The sequence below is a fragment of the Neoarius graeffei genome, chromosome 28 (genome assembly GCF_027579695.1).
Source record: "Neoarius graeffei isolate fNeoGra1 chromosome 28, fNeoGra1.pri, whole genome shotgun sequence".
Lineage (NCBI taxonomy): Eukaryota > Metazoa > Chordata > Actinopteri > Siluriformes > Ariidae > Neoarius > Neoarius graeffei.
In genome coordinates, this window is record NC_083596.1 from 48,629,009 (window position 1) to 48,648,484 (window position 19,476).

At 42.8% G+C, this 19,476-nt stretch overlaps 1 protein-coding gene across 4 annotated transcripts in view; it reads left to right on the forward strand.

Moving 5' to 3' along the window:
* Positions 1 to 453: 453 nt before the first annotated feature.
* Positions 454 to 19,476, forward strand: part of myo1ca (myosin Ic, paralog a) — a 55,017-nt gene continuing 35,994 nt past the window's right edge. The window contains exon 1 of one of the 4 annotated variants that reach the window (XM_060912652.1): positions 454 to 956. Coding sequence is in view for 2 of the 4 variants with exons in the window: in XM_060912651.1 (XP_060768634.1) it covers positions 15,212 to 15,229 (18 nt within the window). In the remaining 2 variants the exon portion in view is untranslated. Of the gene's footprint in view, positions 957 to 14,547; positions 15,230 to 19,476 lie in introns of those variants that run through there. The other 3 variants (XM_060912654.1, XM_060912651.1, XM_060912653.1) reach the window with 3 other exon arrangements.

A 19,476-nucleotide genomic window follows, 5' to 3' on the forward strand; every position in this document is an offset into this window, starting at 1 on the left:
TTGATCTCACACCCCTTGTTTTCGGGTGAGGCTGAGAACTTTTTGAAGAACCCTGGTATCTGTGACCCCGGGATCCTCCAGACCATAAAACTGAAAGTAGTTGCATGCATTTGTTGAGTTGAGACCAAACTATAAAAATGGGTCCCATAGAGGTGCAGGCGGAAGGAGGAGTCAGAATCCCCCCCCCCTTTTTAATAAAAGAGAATGTCAGGAAACCATTAGTGGAAAGTGTTGATGTGTAGGGTGGAGAATCTGTGGAAAACAAATTCCCAGTGGAGAGCTGCAGCAAACAGCCACACAAAGACCGAGAACCGGAGCGCTCGGGCTGCTTACAGTACTAGAGAGAGAGAGAGAGAGAGAGATAGTCAACAAGAGAGAGGGAGGGAGAGATAGTCAACAAGAGAGAGGGAGGGAGAGATAGTCAACAAGAGAGAGGGAGGGAGAGATAGTCAACAAGAGAGAGGGAGGGAGAGATAGTCAACAAGAGAGAGAGGGAGGGAGAGATAGTCAACAAGAGAGAGAGAGAGGGAGAGATAGTCAACGAGAGAGAGAGAGGGAGAGATAGTCAACAAGAGAGAGAGAGAGGGAGAGATAGTCAACAAGAGAGAGAGAGAGGGAGAGATAGTCAACAAGAGAGAGAGAGAGGGAGAGATAGTCAACAAGAGAGAGAGAGAGGGAGAGATAGTCAACAAGAGAGAGAGAGAGGGAGAGATAGTCAACAAGAGAGAGAGAGAGGGAGAGATAGTCAACAAGAGAGAGAGAGAGGGAGAGAGACTGACTATCATTACTGTTTTTGGAAGCAATAAAGCGCGCGAGCCAAGCGGTCACGTGGTCGCTCGAGCCTCTCCAGGTGAAGTGAAACGTGAGGCGCGCGTGTGGATGAGCGCGCGAGCTGCGCTGCTGCTGCACTGAGGCGGAACGGGCGGCGGAGCGCGAGCCTTCAACCGACAACTGAGGTAAAAAATATATACAATAAAAATATATACAATAAAAATAACGCTTCACAAACCGAATATTTTACCTTTACTTTACTTTTAACTCCATTCGCCGATAAACATTAACGACTCATCAGCTGGAAAGTAAAATACTCCGAGTTCAAAATTCCTCTCAGGAATGACGCGAAACTTTTTTTTTTTTAAATATATTTTTATATTTATACATGTTGAAATATATTAATGAATGTATTTCCGTAGTTTCTGAAAGTCAGGTCTTGTGTGTTATGTTTCTAACCTGGTTTTATACCTCTCTTATTTTTTTTTATGTGAGCTCAACTGGCTAACAGTTGCTGCTGTTGTTTTTTAAATGTTAGCAGAAACAGAGGTTATTAGCATATGAGTGAAAACAAGGTAAGATGCTGGGGGGGGAAATGTTTCACTTACTAATAGGAATTGGCTTCATGGTTTTCCCTGAACATTTCCTCAACAGAATATAATGGTTTTAATACTTCTTCAAACGTTCATTGATTTTAGATTCTGTTCCAGGTTGTGGAAGGACTGACCAGGGGGATGGACCCCAGTGAGTCTTTTAGGTTGTTCATACTTGCTGGTCCGAACTCGAGCGCAGTTATTTCCCCCTGCTCCTACCTCCACCCCTGCAGGTCTCTCTTCACTCAACATGATTTGCTAGTGAACCCTGTCCCATTTGTCATCAACATGCTGCTTGTGGTTCTGGAACATCAGCATTTGAGGGTATCATACCACTGAAACTTGTCCTTTTCCTCAGAGGAACTTGCCATCCTCTGAAGGGAATCAGCACTTTTCAGGGGTTTTTTTTTTTTTATAACTATGACTCAAGACTGCTCCATGGACCTCAGGAATCCACTTTGCTTGAAGTGCTTGCTGAAAAATGTGAAAGTGTGAAAATTTCTCTCTTTCATCCGGCCAAAATTGGTAATAACTGGAGATTTCCTGTCGACCATAGCGCATCATTCCCACTCATGATTCCACAAACAAATCACACATCATGTCAAGTTTATTTGTACTGTATAGCACTTTAAACATTGTCGCAAAGCAGCTTTACAGAATTTGAACGACTTAAAATATGAGCTAATTTTATCCCTAATCTATCCCCAATGAGCAAGCCTGTGGTGACGGTGGCAAGGAAAAACTCCCTCAGACAACATGAGGAAGAAACCTTGAGAGGAACCAGACTCAAAAGGGAACTCATCCCCATCCGGGCAACAACAGACAGAATGACTATAACATTAACAGTCCTAACAAAGTCAGCTTCGTTGATGCTATAAACCCCCCACCGACGGAAACCCGAGCGCAAAAACGTTCACGACAACCGTAGTCCTAAAGTCAGCAAGTCAACTGCAGTCCCCAGCCACAAAAGCACCACTGCAAGGGTCCAGAGCGTCCTCCAGGCGCGACCCCCAACTGTCCACCTGGGGCCGCCCTCCACAGGAGCGATACGATGAGACTCCAACCAGACACAGGGCACCAGGATGGATCAGGCAGGTCCAAAGAGCAGAAGAGGTCAGCATCTCGATCCCAGGACCAACATGTAACTCAGAGGGACAGATTGGGGGGGGGGGGAGAGAGAAAACACAGGTTGTTAGGTATGCCCAATGTCGCCTGAATAAGTAGGAATAGTATACATATTGCACTGAGTACAAACAGGGACTCTGGCAACTAACTATGACAGCATAACTAAAAGGGGAGAGCCAGAAGGTAAACACAGGTATGAGGCGCCTCGGGACATAAAGCAGCAGCCACTACACCGTCAACAAACTCGAGTGAGCAAGCAAGTGGGGACTGACAGCATTCATACATCCCAGTTTACCAAAACACTCTGTCTGAGGATCCTCCAGATCTACACCTTTACCTCATAAACACCATTAACACAAGGCTTGACTAAACAGATCTGTTTTCAGCCGAGACTTAAACACAGACTGTGTCTGATTCCTGAACACTACTTGGAAGGCTGTTCCATAACTGTGGGGCTTTGTAAGAAAAGGCTCCGCCCCCTGACAGGGCTCGACGTTAACAGTAGCCCGATTGCCCAGGGCAACCATTCAATAGATTCCGACAACCAGACTCTCACAAATGCTTGCCCGATCAGGCAACTACCCAAATATGTCAACTTGCGTGAAAAGCGATGTTTATTCATTCATATTATGATGAAATTCCATCACGATTTGCGATTGTTTGACTCGGAAAGACCGCGTCCATGTTATCATTACGGGATGTTCAACAACTAGCGGAATTCACATTTGCACATCGCGGGCTCGCAATGCGGTTTCCCATTGCTAATAATTATTGCGTAGTGCATATTCAGTGTTCTGTTCAGACCCTCCAGGATTTCGCGATGTTGCGATTTGCAACTTCAACGCAAATTCAACCAATCCCCGCAAATTCAGGGCGGTGTTGCAATTGTATCCAATCACCGCAACTTTCCTGCAAATTTGACCAATCGTTGGCGTCGTCTTGAGGTGCCGTTGACAAACTACCTTCCGCCTTACTTCCGTGTATACGTTCAAGAGAAGCAGCATGTGCGCAGTGTTGCCAGATTGGGTGGTTTTAAGTGCATTTTGGCAGGTTTTGAACATATTTTGGGTGGAAAACGTCAGCAGTATCTGGCAACACTGCATGTGTGAGTCAGTGTTTATGTAGGCTTAAATTCTGTTACTGAAAGTGTGTTATGTTTACAGTGAAGGACTGTGTGCACTTTTTTTTTTTTTTTACTTAATACAAGAAATTAATGGATGCCAACATTTTTGCCAAAATGGTATTTTATTTTCCATTGTTTAGGCAGCTTCAGCATCATACTGTGAGATTCTGTTCAAATTGTTTTATTCTTCTATGAAGCCTGAGCCATTTATTTTATTAGTTTATAATTATTGTTTAATTTAGTCTTCAGGAGAGACTGCCTGCACAGAGTACTAGTATTAATAGTTTTTTTTCTTACATGAAAGCTGAGGCATTTATATTATATTTTAAGGTAACTTCATGTTGTGCTGTGAGGTTCTATGCACTTTAACTTTTGAACCAACAGGTGCATTTGGATAAGTAAAGCCTATTTTTCTGCATTTTTTGTAGTCCTGGTAATCTTTTATATTGGTCAAGTTGTTTATAGGACCATTTCTCAGTGTCTTTGTTTTTTTAATCAATAGTTTTTCATTAATAACTTAATATTTAACATATCACTCAATTTTAATCACAAAAAGAGAAAATCGCAACAATTTCTCGCAACTTTCACTTCCTCCCGCAATGTAATCGCAACAAAAACCTAAAAAACACCGCAACTTTCATCGCAATGTTTTGGAAAACCCCCGCAACATCAGACATTTTAGCCCGCAACAATCACAAAAAAGGCCCGCGAAATCCTGGGGGGACTGTCTACTGGTATGTCCTTCACTACATGACTAATTGCCGCATTACTTGCACGGGGCGCTAGTGTCAATGCTTGTTGATACAGACAGCGTCTGAGAAGGTTGAATAATAAATTTAAAAAAATGTAATATTTGGGCAACCATGTTCTGAGTTCGGGCAACCAGATTTCTACAAATGGTTGCCCGAATGGGCAACCATGTCTCAAAGTTAATGTAGAGCCCTGCCTGATGTAGCCTTCACTATACGAGGTACCAGCAGATAGCCTGCACCTTTTGATCTAAGTAGGCGTGGCGGGTCATAGAGGAGCAGAAGTTCACTCAGGGACTGTGGTGCGAGACCAGTCAGTGCTTTAAAGGTCAATAGTAGTATTTTATAATCAATACGAAATTTGATTGGGAGCCAATGCGGTGTGGATAAGACAGGGGTGATGTGGTCATATTTTCTAGTTCTAGTAAGGACTCTTGCTGCTGCATTTTGAACTAACTGGAGCTTGTTTATGCACTTATTGGAACATCCAGACAGTAAGGCATTACAATAATCCAACCTGGAGGGAACTAAAGCATGAACTAGTTTTTCCGCGACATTAAATTTCTTATCTTAGCAATATTTCTGAGATGAAAGAAAGCTATCTGGGTGATGTTATCAATGTGAGTTTTGAATGAAAGACTGGGTTCAATAATCACTCTGAGGTCTTTTACTGCTGCACGTGAAGAAACAGAAAGGCCATCCAGAGTTACTGTGTAATCAGAAAACTTGCTTCTAGCTGCATGTGTTTATGAACCAGACTGGGGTTCAGTTGAACTGTACCCTTGACCCCTGTTTGCCAAAGGACTTTGGTACCTCCCTTGGTGTGCACCCAAGTTCGGAAAACGGTGTTCGCATCAACGAAATGAACCGAACTAACAGCTCTAATGTGAAAGCACCCTTCGTAAGATTATTATTATTAGTCGTCCCTTAGTTAGCTACCAGTGTTGTATGATACAAAACTGCACAACTTGGTGAATTTCACTGTGATAGGCTAGTTTGTACATTAATCAAACATCCATTACAACATCTCAACAAAGTTCATTTCATCGTTGTCCATGGGTGAGGATTATCAACAAGTGTAATGTCGTAGCATGTTTAGCTAGCTAACGAGGAAGTAAACTATTCCCTGAAGACGACAAACAAACAGGTGAGCAAACTCTAAAGGTCTGGCTCACGTTACAATGTTTCATCATGCTAAAACCTGCACTCGCTCAATAATGCTGAGAGATGATGTGGAAACTAAACATCGGCACTAATTGTCTGGTACAAAAGCCTTTCACAAAGACTTTTATTCCCTGCCCTCATCCCCGTAGTCTTCTCCATTTTCTTCTCTGCTGGAAATAATCTTCAGAAACATTTCTGTTGGTTCCTGACAGGTTTGTAGTAGTTCATATGGATATTTTGCATTTTTCTTATGGATTGATCTGGGTGAGGTGACCTGTGATTAACTCAAAATGTGTTCTCTGGTCTCGAAAGCGCTATCTACCTCCTGCCGCATACATGAGCGACCAGATGCCAGCAATTGGCTTGTGTTGCTGTGATTGACAGGAGAGAGGGAGTATGCATGCTCCTCATCCACAGAGTACGGCCAGTTTTGCTCCCTTGGCTTGCTGTCGTCTTGTCAGGATTCAAACTGAATTTTTGTTATGCCACTCAGGATCCTTGGCTTCAACCAGTTGATTTTGCATTACTTCTGGAAGAGAAGCTTTTCCTTTGAATTTCTGCTGCTTTGTCTTTTACCTCTTTCCCTTCTTTTTCGAATATTCTGAGAGGTATCAAACCTAACACTTGGACACAATACGCAAATGACAGGCTTAAATGGAGGAATATGATCAGGGCCTGGATACTAACATGGAACATCATCATCATCATCTCGATGGACTGCTTATCGATCTTCTCATGATTGATTGATTGGGTTGAAAGCAGCGTTAGAAATTTCCCAAATGTTGTATTGTATGCTTTTGCTTCCCATGACCAATCTCAGGTGCTCTAGATATGGCATTCTGTCCATAGAGTGCAGCCCGAGTGCTTAATGTGACGCAAATATTCATTCTCGCTCTCGTTTCTAACACACTTATTTGTGCTCCTGTGTCACAACCCTACTGGGAAACAGGGTGGAGATTAAAAAAAAAACCTGAATGGATCTGCACAGTTCTAAAGGCATTTCTTAACAGAAGTATGCATTCCACATTTAGTCTGGTCACGTCACTGGTCATTCAAGTAGGCTAAAGATACGTCTATACGAAGACTCGCAGCAAACAACATTCAGTATTTGAAACTGTGCATTATGCCCAGGACCAGATCTCGCATCACTGTGTGTTGGGCTTTGCTTTGTTTTGTAAAACCACCAGTGTTTGTTTCTGAACTGCTGGTAATGAACATGTCGGAGCTTCCTGAAACTTTGTGAACTCTTGGGATGTGTTGAACTTCGCTTCCTGACTCCGGCCCACAGAGCTGTCGTCACAGATTATGGAAGAGAACCCCACCCTAAGCTGAGAATTCATTTTTAACAGAGCAGCACCTTTCATCTATGTATGAAGGAATGGTGTGGTCTGTCTCCATGAGTGTGTGTGTTTAGAATATTGGCACCTTAAGTGGATTTCCTGTATCAGTGTCCGATAACACAGGCACACGTTTTCTGAGCCGTTCGTCAACTTTTTTGGATCAGCCCTGACTGAAGATGTTTTATTCAAATGACATCTTAAAGCTTGTCCTTTCTTTTTCTTTCAAGCACGCCATGATGACAAAGACGGTAGGTATGGCACCCGCACATGCCAGCATTCTCTTATCCTCTCCCTCGAATGTTTATACCCTAGTCTAAAACTGCAGAAGCATGAACACACACCAGGTTTTGTTCCAGCAATCTAAGATTTGTGAGATTGTGTACAATATACCTGGTACTCCTGTGCCTGGTGAGCGAGAGGAAAGGAAGTGTGTGTGTGTGTGTGTGTTTCAGTGCTCGCTGAATTGAAGTGATCTCCTGTGTGAGTTTCTCTGCATGCTCGCTTCACTGCTCCATGCTCATGAATGAATGAAAAAATCATGATACCTTGAGCTCAATGTAGTGATTACACTTGCTGATACCAGTCTGCGCGATCAGGTTGGCCGCTGTCACTCTACTTCCGGAACGTTCCTTTGACATACATGAAAGCAAGATGAGAGTGTAGAGTTTTAAGGGTCTACAGCAGGGGTCTTCAATCCTATCCGCAAAGGGCCGGTGTAGCTGCAGGCTTTCATTACAGCCAAATTGGAGGCTCACTTGATTGTTGATTGGAGACGAGGGTGAAATGATTAAACAAGTGAAATCAGGTGTAGCTCCTGCTTGGTTGGAATGAAAGCCTGCAGCCACACTGGCCCTTTGTGGATAGGATTGAAGACCCCTGGTCTACAGGAAGGCATGGTCGGACATGGAAGCGTCATTAATTCCCATCAATAGTTCCTAGTCCTGGGAGTTGAACGTCTTCTGGGCAAACAAGTAGGGCCTCAACTACTGAGCTGTCAGAGTAAAGCATTGGAGGAACTCATCCAAGATCTCTTGCAAGATTCTTCCTCTTCTAGACGAGTAAGAATCTGAGGAATGGAGAAAGATTTGGATGTTTATTTCACAACCTGCACTGACATTAGTCTAAAAATTCAGCATTAGGGACGCGTGTGTGTGTGCGCGCGCGCGCATGTGGTAAGACCATGGTTTGGAAGAAATGAGACATTGATGCAAAGCCAAACTTGGCTTCCCTGACTGAATATGAAACTGTAAGCCTGAGCCAAAAAGCAAACTCGATACGCACAGAGAAAGTGTGTGTGTTTTGGTGTGCAAGGAAGAAAAACAAGGATGGTCTTGTTTTGTCTGTTGTTTACCCTGCATTTCATTATATTTTTTATCATAAGACTGGTTATGTAATCTCTCTCTGTCTCTCACTCTCTCTCTCTCTCTCTGTGTGCACATGTGCGTATTTGTTGCGAGTCTCCATGGTTATCCTGCCAATCATCACAGTGTGCTGGCCATGACCACTGCGATGAATAATTTACGCTCTCCTGCTGTGTGCGTGTTTGTGTGTTGACCTTTTATCTCATGAAGTGTTCATATTGCTTCAATTAAGCAGCTGCCACAAATCTCATAAATATCGGTCACGGTGATGATCATGAGGATGACGAATGTTTCCAGTTGGTAAACCGTACTGTAGTGAATTGCTGATACGGTTTATAATAAACGCATCCATCAGAGAGGCAGGTCTCGGTGGGAACATGTCCGGTAGAGAGGTAGACAAGTGAAAAATTCCTTTGCTACACCATGGAATGTTTTGGTTGCTCAGAAGTGTCATAAAATATAGTGAGCTAGTTAAATGTATTATTAATACAGATAGCGCTGTCGCCTCACAGCAAGAAGATCCGGGTTCGAGCCCCGTGGCCGGCGAGGGTCTTTCTGTGCAGAGTTTGCATGTTCTCCCCGTGTCCCATGTGGGTTTCCTCCGGGTGCTCCGGTTTCCCCCACAGTCCAAAGACATGCAGGTTAGGTTAACTGGTGACTCTAAATTGACCGTAGGTGTGAATGTGAGTGTGAACGGTTGTCTGTGTCCTATGTGTCAGCCCTGTGATGACCTGGCGACTTGTCCAGGGTGTACCCCGCCTTTCGCCCGTAGTCAGCTGGGATAGGCTCCAGCTTGCCTGCGACCCTGTAGAACAGGATAAAGCGGCTAGAGATGATGAGATGAGATGAGTACATAAATTCTTGCTTGAGGCATGACACTGTCCTAGTCATTATCCTTTTCTAAGAAAGTGCCCGATGCATCACATCGTGTTTGTGCCCTTGATAAAAAGTCAGCAAGTTGTTGGCCAACATTTGGTGATAATTAGTCCTTATTTTCTCTTCATGGTGAATTGTGAGGTGACCATGTGTAGTTATAAGGTGGATGCTGTAATCTGTAAACATTAATTAATCCCTCTAGTAAACGCAGATGCGTGTAGTGCAGTCAAAGTCCTTCCCATGTCAGGACTTGGTCTTCCCAGACAGTCTCCCATCCCAGTACTAACCAGTTCCTCAAAGCGCATTGAGCGGTGCCGATCTCCGCTTCTACAGCCCTCAGCCTCTCACCTATTGCTGGGTTTCACATGACGTCACATTTGCCTCATTAGTTATTCAAAACTTTAGCTGGTGGTCTACCAAAGCTCAGTTGACAAAGCGTTTGTACGGAGAAGGTTCATTGCTCGCATGAAAAATGCCTTACGCTTGCATTGTTTTAGGTTGTTCGAATCGATCAAACCATGAAACTGATAAAAGTTTCTTCAGGGTTTCCTGTGAACTAATTAAAAAAGGGTGAACGAACGCAGGATTTCACAAAAAGACATGGAGAAAGATGGCTTTTAAACCTCTTGCTGAAATCAAAGGGAGCCGAGTCGAAGCATGCTCGAGTTTGCAGTGATGACTTGGTGAAAATTTTGTATTTCCCTCTCAGCTCTGTCCTTAGTGTTTTCCAAGTACTTTTCTTGCTATGCATCGTTATTTTACGTTACTTTTCTTTTTTAGTCACAAAGTGCCAAAATCCCCAGACGTTTCTTTGTTTATTCCTCACAAAGTCCATATGCATGAAGATCGCAACAAAATTCTTACCCAGCTGTACAGTTACAATGCGCCGTGATCACTTCTCCATCTTGTTTAACTAAGATCCAGGTCTTTAAAGGGGTTTCTGATGATCTTTGTGAATGATTTACCCGAGAGATAAGTGCCAACACAAGTGAGAATCAAGCGAGCTGTTTGTTTACACTTCAACTTGCAGCGCTTCGTTGTAAAGATGTGAACAAAAAGCTTAAAAAAAACCATACTTACACGGGCAAAAACAATCCACAGGGATGAGAATTTTCCGCCGATCAGCGGATTTCCGACTTTTTCAGACCAAAATGATTGTTTTTGAGATCGATGTAAATCCGTTGAGAAATTTTCGGGGGGGGGGGGTATGATTAACGATCTGTGGTCACCTTATAACGCAGACATCCCAAGTCTCCCAGAACTTCCGGGAGTCTCCTGCATATTGATAGAAGCGAGCAAGAGCGTGCGCGCGCAACATTAAGGTCTGCATCACGCATCTTAGAATGTGCGCGCGCGCGAGTGAGACTGTGTGCAGTGTTGCCAGATATTGCTGACGTTTTCCATCCCAAAATATGTTCAAAACCCACCAAAATGCACTTAAAACCACCCAATGTGGCAACACTGCCTGTGTGCCTGTTCATGTAGCGCATGCCAGACAAAGAGCATCCTGATTGGGTTACTCAGCAAAATAAGCCAATCAGCTTTCAGTGTGGGCGGGCTTTTATCCCTTTTCTCGAGGACCGACCGGCATAGCAGAGAGAGAGCGCGCGCCCCAAAAAACGAAAGTACAAAACCCACTTCAGCTCAGATTACACAAAAGAATCTCCCTGTCTAATAAGGGTAGAAAATAATGACAGTTTTGCGCGATGTACTGTTTGCAGCAGTGGTTTCAGCATTGCCCATGGTGGCTTAAATGATTGTAAAGGACATGTTGAGGTGAGGAGTGTCATTTCATGTGCATTATAGGTCTACAACAGGCTGTCATGAAAAGACCAAACTTATTGAAGATTTCCGTAAAGTAACAATGTATGAATATACATCATATATATCAAATACATGTCATATATAAGTGTGTATCTTTTTATAAATGAGGTTAGCTTGTCTAATGTAGCATGTTGGGGAGAATCATAGTCTCATATATATATATATTTCTGATAAAATTTTAGGTATGATACTGTATAACTCTCCTACTTATTGCTCATTTCATGGGGGGGAATTGCTGGGATGTGCCGCGCGGGAGCGTCTGCCCACATTTTTTTTTAGGCCGAGATGAACTTATAGTTTTTGATTTAAATTTTTTTTTCCAATTTGTAATGCCCATTGTACATGCCTGTTCTTTAACTCAAAATCACCATCTCGATCTTCAAATTGACCGTATGGTATCTGCATTACATTACACAACATCCTGTCCAGATAAAACCTAGTTAGTACACACAACAGTTGAAAGGGAAGTGATGAGTGATGTTGAATGTTGCCTGCTTAATATGCAAGACCTCCTGCTACCATGATAACATCAGAAGAAAGCTTAAGAGAATTATATGATAGAACTTTTTTCTGGTTTGCACTTTATTGTAAAGGATTAGAGTATTCAAAGACATGAATAGCAAAAATGCAGAAATATAATACTGTAGAGCTCGTTTATATTAAAAGGTGCATTGATTTTTTGAAATCATCAAATGTGAATTGATTAAAAACAAGTCTCTTGTACCATATTAATCATTTTCACCTGGTAGTCCACCAAGAAGGGGAAGTTATTTCCAAATACATTGCAACTTTTTGCTGATAAAATTAATGGATTTGGGGTAAAAAAAAAAAAGTAAATAAAAAATAGCCAAAAATCATTAGCCCCTGGGCCCCGCCCCCTTGGGCTATGGGCCCTGGGCCATGGGCCCCGCCCTGGTTTTTTCAGACTTTTTAAGTATTTTTCATTCTCATCCCTGCAATCCAGGATTCACTGGGCAGTGACTTGATCCCGAGGTCCTTTACCCAGCCATGTACAAAAAAAGTTGTAAGCCTCCATACTCTTCCACGCTGTTTTGCGGTGTAGAAGGACGTCTGCAACACCAGATAGTTCGAGATGTCGGGGAACTCGACTGAAGGGCAGTTTTCGAGATCGTATGACAAATCCTTCTTTCTCAGACTGTAGGGGTTGATTCCATTGCACACAGCAATCTTCTGAATATATCTAAAGCCAGCAGTGGCTTCTAGATCACGAGCGTACTCTGATAAGTTATCGCTAGTTGTTTACATTATGGCAGCCATTTTGGTTTGCTAGACCACCAGCTGTTTTACCAGAAGTGAAATCACTAAGAAAAGTCACGTGACCTGAAACCCAAGAATGCAGCTAGGGTTACAGTGGTCCTCTGGTAACCGTGAGAGTTTGACTTCCCCACTTGCATGTGTATTGCAGCGTGCCTTGCCAGATGGCAGTAGGTATACCATTTTTATGATGGTCTTTGGTATGACTTGACCATGAGTAGAACTTGCAATCTCCCGGTCCTGAGGTGGACACGCTAACCACTAGGCCAGCTCGTGGAGTATAGTGCAGTAGGCTGCACAATTTCAATTGATGAGTGTGAGTTAATGTCACAGCATCAGGCACGAGATAAAATTTGTTTTGAGAAAGGCAGAAGCATGTAGGGTTTTGTCTGATTTTCTCTGGTTGTTGAAGGAGAGAAGGGAAAAAAAAAATCCTGGTATGAACCCAGATGTCATCGCTATCTATAATCAGGAGTCAAGACAGCAAAATTAGCTGTACTCACTGAGCAGGAGTGATGTTAGACTCTCTCTCACTGCTACTCTAGCCAATCGTGAGTGTCTGTGAGCACATGTATGCAGAAGAGGGTTGATAGCACTGTCCTCAGGGTGTATTATGTTGCCCCGTAACGCAGCATGAACTGCTGCTTGCAAAGACAGAGTAGCTGAGTTCATGTGTCTTGGAGGAAGCGCAAGATAAACTTTGTGACTTGTAGTGATGCCATCAGCGTTCATTTCGTTTTTTTTTTCCGATGTTGACTGCGTCTACACCAGCTGCATCTTGGTAAAACCAGGACATGCTCACTGTGACCATATAGGAGGAGGAGAGGAGATTTAACAAGCTTTTCATAATCTTGTTTCTGTCCTAATGCTTAAAGGGCATATTCTGGACCGATTTCGTTTTTTTTTTTTTTTTTTTTTTAAATATATGAAAGTATGTCCCTTTACACACTCATCCAGAAGGGTAATTTTGCACAAGGCCATCCGTCTACAGCAGAAAAAAATAAAATAACAAAACGGGTCTGGAAAAATCCCAAGGGAGTCTGGAGACAGATTTGTGACGTCACCTGCGGAAGCGCCAGCAGGCTGCGAGAGCTTGTACGGTTTCAGTGCACAGCCTGTGTAGACCAAGCGCTCCCATTTTTCTCTCATTGTCCGGTCTTTTGGGAAACGATGAGTACTAATCCCATCAAGATTGGTGTTGCTACACCCTCCTACGATACATCTGTTAACCATTTTAATAATTACACGATAACGTTGAAGAAATTTGCAGAAAACCACCAGGTCGTTTTCTCATAAACAAACCAGCGCTGACGTAGGATTCAGAAGGAGGCGTCCCGCACGCGATGTCATGAAAATCAACGTTTCCCGGGAAATCCAAATGCCAAGTTTTTTCAGAGGCGGATCAATTCGCCTCAAATGGCTTGATGTCAACGGAATTTTTCTGGTATTGCGCAAGGTGCAGAATGTGACAGATATTTGACCCAAGTTTAATATAAAATAGGAGAATTACATTGATCTTGCTCCTGAATTTACCCGTGATATGCACTTTAATGTAAGTCACAGACACTGCCTTCAGGAGCATCCCAAGTGTGGGAGGGGTTTCTAGGTCGATGAAAAACAAACTGGTTTGCACGTATCAACCGAAGCGACCAATTGTCTCATGGCTTCCCAAACCATTTTCCTCTCTCATGTAAGTATAGTGGGTTGTGAAATAATATCCGTGAAGGAACTCGAACCTAGCGAGGACGACACAGACATGAAAATGACGACGACGTGCATTTGCTGACTGAGTAAATGATGCACTATGATGAGGAGGTTAATGAGATGGTTCGCAAGAAGGCTAGCAGAATGTTATTAAATTGTAAACTTGGCATTCTTCTTGAAATTTGTCCGAAATACAAAGAGAAGACAGACTCGATACTGTATCAGTATGGGGTGCCAAGTGTCACCGGGCCCATTTCGTGGACGAAATGCATTTCGTCCATCACAGAATGCATTTCGTCCCACCACGAAATGGGCCCCGGTGACACTTGGCACCCCATATATCAGGAGCATAAATCCAGCCCGAGTATCCTCCTCTTAAACTGTTTTCAAAGTGTCCACAGGAACACTTTTTTTTTTTGCGTGTGCGAAATATTGTGACGTGACATACTGTACAACCGATAATCGGCACATATCTGTTCTGTATCACGTGTAGATTACAGCGAATGTTTCTGCGGAGAACCCAGAGGGTTTTTTTTTGTTTGTTTTTTGTTTTTTGTAAACCAATGTGTCCTGGCATGTAAAGGAGTGGGAGCAAGCTGGAATGAGGGAGGGAGAGGGAGAGCACGGGAGGGGTGGAAAGGAAAGGGGAAAAATGCTCTCAGGCAGAGTCATGGGATTTGTTCAGATCTCTTGGACACACTCATGGCTCTGGGATGACGGCCACCGCAGACACTTGGTGGATTTTTCCTGAATCTGTTTTCAGTTCTTTTCTTCATTTTTAACCCATGCCCTTTTTCCTTTCCCTCTCTCTTTCTCTCTCTCTCTCTACGGATGAAGTTTTTCTTTTTGGATTTTCCCTGTTATTTGTTGTTTGAGGAGTGACTCATTCCAGCTATTCTAACGTTCCAGGAGAGGGGGGAGAGAGAGAGAGAGGGAGAGAGAAGCAGAAAAGGGGAGCAGCGTAATTGAAATCCACTCATTATAGAGGCTTGTGTGCGTTACTGTGTTTTTCCGTCGAAGAGAGAGAGGGAACACGTTCATGTTGACGAGAGGGGGTGGATAGAGCACGTTCAAGCAAAATGAAGGATTCCTGCAAGTAGAAAAGTTGGTCAGGTTTGATGGTGTGTTGGGTAGAGAATTCCAAACGATGAGCCGTCTGTGAGGAGATGAACACATGCACACATGCTGAGGTGCTGCTGATGGTCTGTCAAACGAACTCGTAGGACTAATAAGGAAGAAAGACCTGCCGAAACAAAGGATTATTGAAAAAGAGAAGCAGGAAAAAAGAAGACTACTATAGAGAAGGATGAGGTACATTGGCAGGGTAAGATCAGCTTTTAAATACATTCTGTGTGTGTGTGTGTGTGGGGGGGGGATTTAGTTGTTTGTTGGGGCCAAATATTTTGATAAAACATGATTAATCGCCCATGCAGCCTTTCTGCCCAAAAATTACAGCTCTTATTTACACAAAAGCTAAATGATTTGAGTGCTGAGTCTAAAGTTAGGTTGATGTGTACTGAGGTGAAGGTGAGGGTTATTGTCGGGTTAGAATTGAGATTAAGTTTATATTACTGCCGTTCGGATTACTGAGTTATTGAGTGACGTTATTGGGGATAGGATTGAGATTAAGAATAGGGTTACTGCAGTTATGGTTGAAATTAAGATTAAAGTTACTGTAGTTAGGTTTGAGATTAAGATTAGGGTTACTGTGGTTGGGTTTGAAATTAAGCTTCGGTCACCGAAGTTAGGACTGAAATTAAGATTAGGTTTACTGAGGTGAAGGCTAGGATTGGTAGATTTAGAATTATTGGGATGAGGTTTACTGATGTGAATATTAGGATGACTGAGGTTAAGAATAAGGATAGTGAGTTTATGGTTACTGAAATGAAGGTTTCTGAGGTTAAGAGTAGGGTTACTGAGGTTAAAGTGCATATCCTGGACCAAATTCGGGTTTTTTTTTATATGAAAGTATGTCCCTTTCCACACTCATCCAGAAGGGTAATTTTGCACAAGGCCGTCCGTCTACAGCAGAAAAAAATAAAACAAAACGCGTCTGGAAAAATCCCAAGGGAGTCTGGAGCCAGATTTGTGACGTCACCTGCGGAAGCACCAGCAGGCTGCGAGAGCTTGCACGGTTTCACTGCACAGCAGCTAGCGATTTTGCATTGAAATATGGAATTGCCACCTGAGCGCAATGTTACTTTACCTTTGGATGAAGAATGCAATGTTGCTACACCCTCCTACGATACATCTGTTAACCGTTTTAATAATTGCGTGATAATGTTGAAGAAATTTGCAGAATACCACCAGGTTGTTTTCTCATAAACAAACCAGTGCTGACGTAGGATTCAGAGGGAGGCGTCCCGCACGCGACGTCACGAAAATCAATGTTTCCCGGGAAATCCAAATGCCAAGTTTTTTCAGAGGCGGACCAATTCGCCTCAAATGGCTTGATTTCAACTGAATGTTTCTGGTATTGTGCAAGGTAAAAAAAATTGCAGAGAATGCAGAATGTAGAGCCCTGCACTCCCGCGGGACCCGCCGCAAAGCAGTGCGGCGCGGGACAAATTTTGAAAGCTCATTGCGGGCGCGACCGGAAGTGCACATGTGCGCGCGGGAGTGCACATATGCGGCGCGGGCGGGAGCGGTGATAAGCTGCAGTCCCGCTAACTAAAAACGTGTTTGAAATAAAATTTATAAATTATTAATTTATGTCTATCATATATAATTTGTGCTGGATATTTTATTTGGCATTAATAACATTTTAAGATGCCTACATTTGCAGAGAGAGTCAGATTACCAGATTGAGTGAGGAATGGCATCTTAAATTTGCCATTGATCACCCTAACGGGAAATCCTTTGATCACTCTAATGACTCGCAATTCACACCCAGCTAGGAAGAGAACTATGAGTGAAGTGATTTACTGCTTGCGTTAGTCTACAACTCTAATCAGAGAGACAGGTTACACAGTGACGGTAGGCTTGACTCAATGCTATCCCAAAAATCCTTCCTGTAATATGCAAATTTGGCTGTCCAATCAGAGGCGGCCAAATTTGCATATTACAGGAAGGATTTCTGGGATAGCATTGAGTCAAGCCTACCGTCACTGTGTAACCTGTCTCTCTGATTAGAGTTGTAGACTAACTCAAGCAGGAAATCAATTCACTTCTCTTACTAGCTTTGCTTTGCAATAAAAAAAAAAACACCATTGGTACAAAGCAAGCCCATTCACTTTTTAATGCTGATCAGAGAATTACAATGGTTTCTTATGTGATAATGTGTGATTCGCGATTAAATATTTTAATCGCTTGACAGCACTAATTATTATTATTATTATTATTATTAGAGACACTACATGCTGAATTCAGAAACAAGGTAAATAATAACAAACGTGAACGTGAGCTGTAGATATTTATGCTGAAATCCACTCAAAGTAGGGGGCGAGGCACCATCACGCTGTGTCAAGACAAGAACTTTCCTGAGAAATAACGCGAACGTCTGCATCATGCGGGATTTGCGGGCGGGAGCGGGACAAAATATGACAGGCGCGGGCGGGAGCGGGACTGAAAATCATAATTTTTTTGTGGGCCGGAGCGGGACTGAAAATCATAATTCTTTGCGGGTGGGAGCGGGACTGCACGATGCGGGCGCGGGCGGGAGCGGGACTGAAAAATCCGACCCGCGCAGACCTCTAGCAGAATGTTATAGGTATTTGACCAACGTTTAATATAAAATAGGAATTACATTGATCTTGCTCCTGAATTTACCCGTGATGTGCACTTTAAGGTTACTGAGGTTTAGGTTGTAGAGGTTAAGATTAAGTATACTGAGATTAGGATTACTGAGGATAGATTAAGTATATTGAGATTAGGGTTACTGAGGTTAAGATTAAGTATACTGGGATTAGGGTTAGTGAGGTTAAGGTAACGTATACTAAGGTTAAAGTTACTGAGGTTAAGATTACTGACATCAAGGTTAGGGTTCCTGAGATTAGGATTAGGTGTATTGAGGGTTAAGTTTACTGAGGTTAGGATTAGGGTTAAGGTGAATGAGATTAGGGTTAGGTGCAATGTTGAGGGCTCAGGTTACTGAGATTATAGTTAGGTTTATGTGTACTGAGGGTTAAAGTTTGCGGAAATGCTTTGGACAGTGTTGAATGTATGTGGAGATTCAAATCTTACTTGATGCTGTGTGTGTGAGCCAGCATGTGTGCTGCAGACTTTGACTGTTGCTCCATTACCCTTTTGTCCTGTCTGGAGATGATTTCAGGGATTTGCGTTCTTTCATCATCTTGAGCACTAAATCGTTTCCCCACAGTCCCAGTCAGTGAGTAAACTCAGTGTAGAGGAGGCAGCCTACTGTAAGTGCCCAGGACACCGTGCCCTCATCAGAGCTGTGTAGTGGAAAGAAAACCCCTTATATGGAAAAGCTAGAGCCTTATAAAACCACAGAGGCCCACAGCCAAAATTCTCCCAAAACAGCCTCTGTTACAGGGCCTCTGGATGATTTTTGAACATCAGCAGCACATTTTGACCTAAAGAAAAGTAATATGGTATGATGAAATGCATTTGCCAGAATGATGTTCTCGAGCAGTGATCTGCTCCATGATGCACCACGTTGTGGAAGGTGTTGGGACAAAAACAACTAAAGAGTTCATCTGCAGCAGGGCTCAAGTTTACAAGCCATTCATTTAAACTTTATCCTAACACTAGGTCATGGTGTTCAGATTGAGACACAGCCACATGATGTCACTGAGGAATTTTATACCACGGTGTTGTTGGACGCTTCAGTCTGATTGGTCCGAAGTTGTTGCTTCATTTCCAGCAGCTTTGACAGCAGCTGCTGCAAGACATTCGCTTGGATTGAACTGAACATGACGCACAAAATCCTTCATTTTCATTTATATTTACATTTTAGGACCAATGTCCTTCATCCACCAAGACTTTGCATTGCATAAAGTCCTCAGAAATAAGTTGTAATGGAGTTTGGAACCTTGCTTAGAACAGCCGATGTTCCTCTAGCGACTCTAACTAGACACAAGCTTGAGTGTTTGAGTGTTTAATCCCAGGTCTCAGTTTTAAAGTGTTTCCATATGAATATTGTTTGAAACAGATGTTTAAGTGATGCAGATTTGCCACGCATAGTTCCTACCTGGAAGAGGCCAGAGTGCTGGAATTACAGTGCACACGTGTGCAGTAAATCTACCAAGGCATTGACAAAAAACACTGTAGGTGTAAATCTAGTGCAGGATACACGAGATGTTATCGCTTTATTTAGCTTTCTTGAGGTTTGCTAACAAGTTAGAACAGACATGTACAGTAGCCCTAGGAAAACAGGTACGTTTTCAAAAAGGAAAAAATCTAGCAATTGTTCTGAACGTAACCGGTTTCTCCATGACATTTAAGTATAAAGGGATGAAAATAATGATGTACCATTCTTTAATAAATAAATACGTTTTAATCGTCATGGTGGAAGAGTAATAAGGATGCTTTTATAGGAAAATAATCAAATCAAAATCAAATCAAGTTTATTTGTACAGCGCTTTTAACAATAAACATTGTCGCAAAGCA